General features: G+C 42.2%; 1 protein-coding gene across 3 annotated transcripts in view; it reads right to left on the bottom strand.

The window, feature by feature from the left end:
* Nucleotides 1–249: 249 nt before the first annotated feature.
* Nucleotides 250–11,726, bottom strand: part of LRRN1 (leucine rich repeat neuronal 1) — a 35,324-nt gene continuing 23,847 nt past the window's right edge. For all 3 annotated transcript variants that reach the window (XM_077325233.1, XM_077325234.1, XM_077325235.1), the window contains exon 2: nt 250–3,363. In XM_077325233.1, coding sequence (XP_077181348.1) covers nt 981–3,131 — 2,151 coding nt within the window. In that variant the 5' untranslated portion in view covers nt 3,132–3,363 and the 3' untranslated portion in view covers nt 250–980. The remainder of the gene's footprint in view (nt 3,364–11,726) is intronic.

Below are 11,726 nucleotides of genomic sequence, written 5' to 3'. Positions count from 1 at the left end.
TCCTTCTAATGAAATTCTCATTACTATTTTGTTGGCTTTTAATATATATATAAACTAAATATGGATAAAATTCGCAATTGCTAAAATAGATCTATTTAGGAAAAAATGAAATCTAATTTAACCCAGAGACTCACAATCTTATATGAGCTTGGATATATTTTATGCTGAAACATAACTAAAGCTAATTAAAGCTAATGATGCAGCTAAAGAGAGACAGTATCACAACTCTTCTAAAAAAAACCAAACAGAACAAAAAACTATAATTTATTATATTCTGTTTTCATTCTATGCAAGGTGTTGGTGGATTACACAGAACAAAATTCTAAGTTTCTTCAAAAGTTTCTACTAAATATAATAAAAGAGCAATTAACATTTAGTTTGTTACATTGGAAAAAAGTGTACATACTTCAATTGCCTTAGTAGCTTTTACCTAAGCCTCTTCAACTATTAAAAAAGGAAAGAAAAATCAATTGTTCATAGACAAAAAACAAACATTCAAATCAGTTGATACAACATTACAGTACAGCCAACTAATATTGTTCAAAATCTTGTCATCTCATCTCAGTTTAAGAGTCCTTAGACCAGATTATGACAAAGCTGGTTTAATGTATTTTCAAGTTGTCATCAGATTTTGCAGGACACTGTACTCTCTGTTGATGGCTTCAGAAGGGGTCGTTCTTGTCGATCACAGGGCAATCCCAACTTTTCATCCCGCCCCCCCCTCCCATAGTTAGAACAGCATTGTTAAATTAAGCACAACTAAAAAGAAACTGGAAGCTAGGTGAAGCTGCCATTTTGTGTGTCAAAACCGTTGCGATACGCTATACTAAAAAAATTCTGAAATATCCACCTGTCCTCACCACTCTGCCACAAAACTAGCAAAGTCAAAAAATACAAAAGTCTTGAAACTCGTCACTTTTGCAGAATAAAGCAAAAAAGTCTTTGTGCTCCTTACTACCAGAAGCAAAATATCATCTGAGTTACCACATATAATAGCTTCTGGATGTGTCCACTTGAGTCGGCTTGGTTTCTGCAGACCCCTCCTTGTCCTTTTCACTGTCACTTTCCCAAAGGTTAATAAGCGGAGGATACAGCTCGTTCAGTGGGATTGAAGACGTCTTTTGCATATACTTTTTCAATGAGTGATGATAGTTTTTCCTCTTAAACCGTTTAGCAACATAAACGGAAACAGAGGCTAGACTGATAACAGCAAACATTGACCCCATAACTGCAGCTAGAGCCGTACTTGTTTCCTGGTCAGAGATGTCCAGGGCAAAAGCTGCATTTTTTGTTGTAACATTAACACAAGACTTCTGAGTTTGCTGATGGATGTTGGATACAGTGAGACAAACCTCATAATCTGTGGAGGGTTGCAAATGTGTAAGGTTATATTCATGCACATCAACAGGAACCCTCGCGGTATAAGTAATGTGAGGGTTGTCTATCTTCATTGTAGCAGATGACCATTTTAAGTTAGAGGTCATGACGTTAGAATTTACCTTCCAAGAAACTAGGATAGAATGAGATTCTGCTTGCTTGACATATATTTTCAACACCTGAGTACCATCCAGCAATGTTCCATTCACTCTTATTGTAGCTACTCTGGTGTCTGCACCTTCTAGGTTTTGGGCTACGCAAGTGTACCTGCCAGAATCTTCAGTTTGAATATTAGATATTTCCAGAGTTCCTTCACTGCTAAGCTTGTACTTGTCTGAAAGAGTGTCAGCAGTTATTTTATTCCCAAGTGGAGTTACCCAATAAATCTCAGGTTCCGGTTCAGCCATGGCCCGACAGTCTAAGAAGACAGTCATGCCAATGTCCAAATTCAAATGATTTGGGAAAGTGTCATGAGAAATCATTGGAAGACACTGTTCATTGGAATCTTGTATTAACACCTCCTTTACTTGCTGCCCTCTATATTCTGGTGGCATCGCACAGAACATGGATAAGGGTTCCATGAAACGGATGTTGGTCTTGTTTGAGTTTATCCAATGGATGACACAGTCACACCTGAGGGGATTACTGTGGATACTGATCTCACGCAAATTTGGAAGGGATTCCACTGTTTTTTGGTAGACTGCATTCAAGGCATTGTTATTAAGCATCAGACTCTCCAGGGCAGGGACATTCCGAAAAGCTAAACGGTGTATGTAAGATAACTTTGGATTGTTTGTTGCTTCAAGCTTGGTAAGTTCAGGAAGATTGTCTAGTGCATATCTATCAACAGAAACCAGCTCTCCCATATTGTTGATTCCAAGTTCCTTCAGACGAAGCATGTTTTTAAAGTCCCCTTCCTGGATTTTGTGGATTGGGTTTTTGTTAAGATCCAAAAATTTTAGGTTTGGAACTTTCTCAAGTGCAAGTTGAGGAACTTTAACCAACCTGTTGTCATAGAAAGACAGACTTTCAAGACTATCCAGACCTACTAGTGCATTTCCAGGAATGTCAGTCAAGTACATGCCAGCCAGAACCAGACTTCTTAAATTTGACAATGGTTTGAAGTTCATGTCTAGTATTCCAATCACAGGATTTTCTCCGATCATCAAAATTTCCAGGTTGGGTGTTGAATCAAACCAACGACTGTCAATAACTTTTAATCTGTTGGAGTTAAGATGAAGTCTTAAAAGATTCTTCAGGCCTGAGAATGCATTTGCAGAAATGGTACTGATTTGGTTATGGTTTATATAAAGTTCCTGAAGATTGCACAGATCCTGTAAACAGTAATCCGTCATTTCCGTGACCTGATTTTCCTCCAGATGTAAAGTAGTGAGCTGGGTGAGATTTGACAGCCCCACATCTTTTATACTAGTGAAATTATTCTGTGAAAAATCCAGCTCTGTTAAATTGAAAAGCTGCTGGAGTTCATCTGTAGTCTTAGCAATGTTGTTGCTTTGTAACAACAGGACCTGGGTATCACTGGACAAATTGCTGGGGATTTTTGTCAAACGAAGATCATTGCAATCAACTGTTGTGGCTTCTCTGTAGGTTGACTGCGGCGTAAACCACGGCCTGATCTCACACACACACAACTGTGGACATTCATTATTCTGCATGGAAGATGCGCTGAATGGATTTATGAGTAATCCCAGTACCAAATGGCATACTCTTAAAATATATCTAATCCCAGCCATGTTGGTTCTATCAGTTAATCCCTTGCAAAGAACAAAAATATCAAATTTATATTTGGACAAAAATAAGCGTAGTGAAGGTTGCTGACTGAAAGGCTGGTACCCTCAGAAGATCGAAATTACTGCTAGGCCTTTTCTTTGGGGGGAAGCAGGGGAGCCAAAGTATCTTCACCAACACCAGTATCTTCACTCAGCCTTCTCTGTGAGCTATTTTAGTCAGCAGATAGCAATATACCTGGAACAAAAAGAGATATAAAACTTATTTTGTAAAAAAAATAACACCATTTCTAAAGTCTTATAATATACATAGTTTCCAGTGTCATGGTAAAAGTACTTTGGATCCTTTCTATATGAGATGAATGATTAAGTAGGGAGCAAACCCTCCTGTTATTTCAAAACTGAAAATAAATCCTTTCTTCCCCCAAATAAAGAGACAGACGACACTTGGCTTGAACCCTTTCTATGTTCTAACCTTCCCACTGAGGTGTCTTCTTCTGATTGGTGGCCAAAGGGCAAGACCTTTTTGTGATAAAATTGCCAGCTCTGGGTTAGGAAATGCATGGCTTTTTTAGGGATGGAACCTGTGGAATCTAATTTCCACAGTGATAATTTTCTCTTAAAGGAACTGAGGTCTGTTGCCTGGAGATCAATTGTAATAGCAGAGGATCCCCTGCTACAACCAGGAAGTTGAAGAATGAAGAACTGCAGTTCCAAGATGAAGCAACTGAAGAAAAGGAACGGCCAGTGGCTGTATATTAAATTTCTTCAAAAACAAAGTCTCAAAAGTAATATTCTCAAATGCTTCATTTGACAGGGAACACTGTTGTGCATATGAGCCTCTTGTGGCGCAGAGTGGTAAGGCAGCCGTCTGAAAGCTTTGCCCATAAGGCTGGGAGTTCGATCCCAGCAGCCGGCTCAAGGTTGACTCAGCCTTCCATCCTTCTGAGGTCGGTAAAATGAGTACCCAGCTTGCTGCTGGGGGGTAAATGGTAATGACTGGGGAAGGCACTGGCAAACCACCCCGTATTGAGTCTGCCATGAAAACGCTAGAGGGCGTCACCCCAAGGGTCAGACATGACTCGGTGCTTGCACAGGGGATACCTTTTACCTTACTGTTGTGCATAGACTTCACACTGCCCTTTTCTAAAGGTAAGGATTTCTCAGCTGTATTTCCTGCACAAGCCCTGGTTCATATTTATAGTGCATTACATTTTAATATCCTGTTATAGCCCAAGCCAGTTTAGAACTGTCCTGAGCTTCCCTAAAGGAATTCAGAACATTTTAGTTGAATTCAGCCACCCAAAACATGCTAGCAGATTTCCTGAAGAAACAATTCCAAACAACTCAGATTTACTTGAACTGTACAATTAAATGATAGGAACATTTCCGACTGCAAAAATCTGTTTTAATCCTTTCATCTCTTGTTATAGTAATAATCTTGGGATGACTAATGCAATTCCACATGAAGATCATAGTTCTTGCATATTGCAAGGTTCTTTCCAGTGAGGTGTATTTGGCATCCACGAATAATAGAGTTACTTGCGTTCGTGTGTGTGAACCAGAATTCAGCCACAACAGGTTCCTGTTATTAATATAAACATTAATAATTCAAGTCTGAAGTCAAGCATGACATCCAGAACAGAATAGATTTTTTTTTTAAGTAGCAAAAATAAAATGTATTCTGTTGGTTACCAATTCCTCCTAAACTATTTCTAAGAACAAGAACTGTCAAAGTTTAGGGAAAAAAGGTTGAAACAGAAATATATACACACATACTTTTTCATTATTTCAAAGCTCTTCTTTAGTGCTAGTGCTTGGGAGTCAATGATTCGTTTCATTCCCTCAAATTGCATAAAATATGCACTGTTCAGAGGAAAGGCAATTAAGTAATGTATTTGGAAAAATTATTGATGCAATGGTCCAATATGCCTTTTTGTTTTTTAGAGCATTTAACTTCTTTTGTTTTGCGACTTGACTTGGCTTCTCCATTTACAGAAATAGACACCCTCTAACCATACAAGCTGCCAGTCTTGGGCAGCCTCCAGTGATATGGTAATGCTGAGCTTACTGTGTGGCCAGATGCTACTTATGCTGTAGTCTCCACATGGCTAGAACCACCATCTGGTAAATTTCTAAGAAGCTACAATACAAGTCAGTGGTTTTCTGTTTTTGGCCCATGAAAAAAGAAAGGCATATTGGTGGGAAAATGTTTGCAGAAGATTTAAATAGGCTATTTTGTTCCTCATTAGGTTTGCCAGTCTCCAGGTGGGGATCAGAACTCTCTTGGGATTACAATTGATCTCCGGATGACAAGAGATCAGTCCCCCCTGGAGAAAATAGCTTTGGAAGGTGGGATATATGACATTATTCCAGAAAACCTTCCCTTCCTGGGTTCTCCCCCGAAAATCTCCAGGTATTTCCCAAGTGAGAGCCGGCAACTCTATTCCTGATCCAACAATGAGGAAACAGGCATCATTTTATGAATGTATACTATTCAGCTATATTCTGGGAGTATAAAGGCTCATTCAGAGGTTGCCATCTATAGACATTCTCCATCACACACCTTGAACACTTCCTAGATGTAAGAATGTAAACCATCACCATTTGGATTTGGCTCCAGCTCGCTCTCAGTAACTTCTAAGCCATGAAACGTTTTTCTTTTTTAGAAGTAAGGCATTACTGTAATTGATAGCAAATTAATAATCTGCTTATGAAAAAGTGCTGTGGCTCAGAGCTAGGGCATCTGCTTTGCACACACTAGGTTCCACGTTCGATTCCAAGCCCCTTCAAGTACAAGAATCAGGAAGGAGGCAATATGAAAGATCTCCACCTAAGACCCTGAAGCTCTGCTGCTGCTCAGAGTAGACAATACTGAACTTGGTAGACTGATGATCAGACTTAGTACTGGCAGTGTCATGTATTCATTAGATGTGAACAAGGTAGTTTGTTTCTTTTGCTTGTATTATTCCAAAGGTTTTGCTACTAGCGTTTTTCATAGGGTTAGTATTGTTCATGTTTCTTTTGTTGCTGTTCCATTTTCATAGTTCAATTCCACTATTATTTCCCACTGTTTTCAATGGAAGACACACACCCTTTCCTACGTCCTTGAGTTTGTACCTTCATGGTTTTCCATCCAATCTGGACAAACATCATGGGGATTGCAGCATTACCTGAGAGCATCTGCACTTCCAGATTTCAGACAAATAGAATAAAGGACTACCCACCCCTTACCCCCATCTGGGGCAATAAAAGTTACCAGTTTGTAACTTTAAAGTATATGGGAGAATTACTAAGAAAGATTCCAAACATACAGTGTTCGGTGGCACACAGAGGGTAAGGCATCTATCCAGACAGTCCTCATCTGGAGGACCTTGCAGTACCTTTGCTTTTACAAGAGATGAGGCTTGGAGGGCAACCAGGAGAGCACAGACTGCAAGGTGAAATAAGACACAGTAGGGCAGGCATTAGGAAGAGAGGAAGAGGCTAAGTCCTACCCTACGTATGTAATTCTAGTGGCTACAGATTGCAGTCTATCACAAAAGCCCAGATCTGTTCTTCCCCTGATTCCCCTCAAGGAACAGAGCTTCTGCCCTCATTAGGAAAATGCCAGCTGTCCTGTAAAAGTGAAAACAAGGGTCATAGAAAGGCAAGACTGGATAACACAAGAGGGAGGATGAAATGAAAGAATTTTTTTGTTATAAGCTTCTTAGGTGAGGGATTTTTTCATCTTCACATTAATTATGAAACATCCTATTTTTGTAAAAATAATGAAAGCAATTTACTAGTCTAGTGTTCAACTCAGGCAGAAATGTTTGTATCATTCCATATTATGTAGTTACACAGATTTGCTTTCATCAAATAAAACTATGTTCCACTTGCAGGAAATTTTAATTTCCAATTGGGAAAAAATAATCTAGTATTCAGTAAAAGGGGCTGTACTGGTAGGCCTTTCAACATTTAAAGAAAAATGCCTTTATTTCGAAGGCCACATTGCGTATCAGTGAATTCTCATTTAGCTGACTAGACATCTCTAAAATATGCCCAGGATGTTGTAATTCTATGGGGAGAGATAACAGAATAGAGGCATGAGAGAAGAACAACAGTCAGAGAAACAAGTTTCCTGCAATTCATTGTATTACATAGCTGATACTACACAGAAACAACAACAACTATCAGGTGTTTGTTACATACCAGTGTATGATCTTTTAGTTAGATTTGGAGTCCCTTAGTGCCAACAATTTATGAGACACAAGACAAAGATCCTCTCAGAAAATCAGTGGTTTATCTAAACCAATGGCTCTCAACCTGGGGGTCGGGGCCCCTTTGGGGGTCAAACAACCCTTTCACAAGGGACGTTGCAGGACAAGCAGCTTGGCTGGGGAGAGGGGCACTGCCACTGTTGATGCTCCTTCTGCAGGTGCCCACACTCGGCCACCAGTCGCTCTGGCAGTGCCTCCAGCACAGTGCAGTCTCCCGCAAGGCGCTCCAGATGGTGGCACAGCTCGGCAGGACAAGAGGCAGAACTGAACTGAGAAACTCCAGAGAAAAAACAATTTATATACAATCATGAACAATGGATCTTTAAGCCATTGGTCACTTTTTGTTTAATTTCTGTGAAAGAACACTTACATAATTTTATGGTTGGGGGTCACCAAAAAATGAGGAACTGTATTAAAGGGTTGCAGCATTAGGAAGGTTGAGAACCACTGCTCTAAACCAGTGGTCCCCAATCTTTTTATCACTGGGGACTGGTCAATGCTTGACAATTTTACGCGAAGCGGCTCCTGATTGGCCCCTCCGAGTGTCCATCCCGCCCCAAGCTTCGCGCGGCTCCCCATTGGCTGCTTCACCCGCCCAGGGAATATGGCGGAGTGGCCTCACCGCGTCAGAGACGCAGCGAGGCCCCTCCGCTGGCCGGGAGAAGGCTGCAGAGAGCATCGGGTGGGGGGAGGCCCGGGTAGCCTTCTCCCGGCCGGCGGAGTGGCCTCGCAGCGTCGTACACCCAGCCCTCGCCACCCGTCCACTGCGCCATGGCTGCAGATGCCTTCCTCGCCTCCTTCTGGCTGCTGCTGCTGTGCCCCAGGTTAGTTACGCCGCGTTACACTCCCCGACGCCTACTATGCCACCAGCACCCCCCGTGCCTCTCTTCTGCCTGACTCCCCACCCACACAGACCCCTTTCGCCATCGCCGCGCCCTTGCCTGAGCCCTCCTAGCGCCCATTTTATTACTCTTTAAAATGGGCTTAGAATCTAGTATAATATATATTATTGATAGTCAGCTCTGATTACTCCTGCAGTGATGGTGAGATGGGACCGTACCTCTTTCTGTGCTGGGAATCCACAAGTTGCTCAGTTGTACTTCCTAATGGAAGTCTTTGGTCTAAAACATGGTGTGGAGGAACAGGCCTGCAAGCCCTATTCTGCCCTTCCCTCCAAGGTTTTCCCTACACTTAGAGGGGTTTCTCTTTCAGCTAACCCACTATAACCACCTGACCTATGTATGGAATTGCCCATATGGAGGGTCAGGACTATCAGCTTCCCTTTCAAGTTCTGCCTCTGTGTCTCCCACTGTCCAATGTCTGGTCACAACAGGGAGAAGGAACAGTCACTTGCCAACCACCAGCCTACCTATCACTTCTTTTAAAATAACATATCAAAGATGGTGGAGGTCTATGTGGTACAGAGAAACAATACTAGCATCAAAAGTTATCAAGTATTTATTAAAAATAATAAATAAAAGCATACCTTTAGCACAGCACGAGACTGAAGAAGGTATCCAAACAAAATGGGTAAAACGCAATTCCTCTGTCGCTCTTTCTTAAACATGCCTGATCAGATCTAAGATTATAAACTGGGCTCCTTGGTTTATGAAATTATAGATCACTACAGAGTTTTCACTACCTTGAAAGCTTTCTTCAGCTGTCCCAGCCACAAAATGGCTTATGGCTGCCTTCTCCAGATTGTCATTAAAAGTTCTGCCCGCTTGACGGACTTCTCACTCAAGTTCTAATCTCTCTTTTCTCTACCCACTGACCAGGTCAGGCTGGTGGTTGCCAGGTCAGGCTAGTCAGAGGGGCTTTTCCTGAAGTCTCCAGAAATTTCCTTCTTGAAGTATCTAATATTTAACACCTCCTAATCTTTGTTTCCAGCTGGAAAGGTGAGAGCTTGGCCATCCCATCATTTAAAGCTATTAGCATTTGTATGAAGGTGGGCTGAGGTAAGTCTGGAAAGCAATTGAGCTGACTTTCCCTGCCTCATCTCTGCCCAGAGAGAGAGAAAAAAACTTTTAAAAAGTGATGGTTTTGCTCAATTCCAACCTCCAAAAGAAAACAAAAATGCATTTATTCACGCATTATATGATAATGCTTTTGAACTTGCCTCCTAAGATGCCAGCTGCTCTATCCTGCTCAAAAACTACTCTGGTGGGCATGGAAAAACTTGCCCTTAGATCAATGATCCCCAACCTTTTTAACACTTGGGACCGGTCAATGCTTGACAATTTTACTGAGGCCGGGGGGGGGGAGGTAGTCCTTCGCCGAGGGACGTCGCCGCCGTTGCCTGAGCCCCTGCTCCACTTGCATTCCCATTGGCGCCCCTGACTTTCTGCCACCTGCTGGGGGATGCTGCTAGCAGCAGCTGCGCAGTGCCATGCCTCGGGGGAGACCCAGCCATAGTGGCTGCTGAAGACCACCAAAGGTGAGCCAGCAGCAGAATGGCAGGGCAGCCCCCGAGGCAGCAGGCGGGGAAGAGAATGAGGAGGAGCTGCGGCCCGGTACTGACTGATCCATAGACCGGTCCTGGTCTCCAGACTGGGGGTTGGGGACCACTGCCTTAGATGACCATGGAAAGACCAGACATTTTTGATAGGAACTTATGTTAAGTGCACTTCTGTCATACATAGTGTATGTTTTCATTCTGTGGGCACATGGTAATTTGTATCATTCTATTACAAGGCAGCTGGCCGGAAAAGAAAAATAAAATAGGAAATTACAACACTACTTCTTTAATGTCACTGTAGTTAAATATGTTTTAGTCACGTAAGCATTAAAAGTCATATCAGAAATACCGAGAATAATAACAGCTTGTAAACAGTGACCTGTCAAATTAGCTATTCCACCAAACAGCTTTTTTTTTAGTGGGAATAAGAATACCCTTTAAAGCATTTAAAGGCCATGGGGGAGGGGGGGAACCCTGCAAGGCAAACCTAATTGTGCAATAGCTGATTTGGCACTGAAAAATACCTTCAAATCAATTCCATTTCTCCCTCTCCACATCCCTGTACAGATTCTGCAGTTTGAAAGCTGCATCAGATGAAGCCAAAAATGTCTTAAGCTTTTCTATATACCGGTAGACAAACTTATTGCTTAGGTGATAATTTGAAAAAGCTGCAACAGCATTCCATACAAACTTGTCTTGCTCCATAATCACTAAGGTTGTGCACGGTGGTGTCCGAATCGGCCATTCCAGGCTGACGCAGCCTGCGCTGCGCTGCGGGGTGAGGAGGCGCGGGTGCCAGTGTGTAACTCTGCGCCTGCGTGTGTGCGCTGAGTTATGCACCAGTGCCTGTGCCTCCCCCCACCCCACCCCGGGTGGCACTGGCTGTGTCGGCCTGAAATGGCCAATTCGGACATCGCCACGCACAACCCTAATCAAGATGGCTGCTAGGATGCTACATATTTTAGTTGTGGTTTACAGCATGCAGCCTTAGCTACTTGGCATTTTTAAAAAGTTGTATTACAAAATACAAGCCAACATGAAATGTCCACAATTACTTCAGAATACTCATAAGTCTTGTGCAATATCAGATTCAAGTTCCTCTGGTTATGATGTTCTTAGAAATAGTATCCTCCACAATTCTGGCTACCTATTGCCATCAAGACAACAAGCAGGAAACATTTCAGCTTCCGTCGTTTTGTTCCAGTTTTTTCAACTTGAATTAGAGTGTATGAAGCACAAGTACACAGGAAGATGCATGTCTTATTATAGACAGTGTATGGAGGGCAAATATGGCCAATTATTAGTTACTTGAACTTAAATGGTAAATACAATCCTACATGAAACTACAGATGCAGTTAAGATATGATGAGGAAGAAATATTGGGGACTGATGCCGCTGGAGACTGGGCTTCTGTATGGCTCCTCAGCTCAGGGATAAATGTATCTTGTAGATCTAGACTCCATCGCTCCCCCTCAGTCAACCAGAATCTGCTGTCTGCACTTGGAGGGCTGCTCTGAAAGTGATGGGGAAAGGCTGCAATTTCCTATGGCTTATTTATTTAGAAAGGTCTTAAAATGAGTAGTTTACTACAGCCTATCACCCCTCTCCCTGTCCCCAGCTCTGAGGTAAATTAGAGCCAAAGAATTCAATTGTTTCAGGTTGCTCAACAAGTTTCATGTTCAAGGTGGATTGGAATCCAAGCCCAGTCTTAATCTACAGCAGCCTTTCTCAACCTTTTTACCATTGAGAAACCTCTGAAACATTCTTTAGCATTCAAGAAACCCCAGAAGTGGTGTGATCATGCAGAATATGGTTGGGAAACACGGTTGTGTACATGTGCAGGCCGGGGCCCTTCCCTTCCCTGGACAGTTTAGGATGGGT

The sequence above is a fragment of the Paroedura picta genome, chromosome 3 (genome assembly GCF_049243985.1).
Source record: "Paroedura picta isolate Pp20150507F chromosome 3, Ppicta_v3.0, whole genome shotgun sequence".
NCBI lineage: Eukaryota > Metazoa > Chordata > Lepidosauria > Squamata > Gekkonidae > Paroedura > Paroedura picta.
This window is presented reverse-complemented; position numbering and strand designations above follow the sequence as displayed.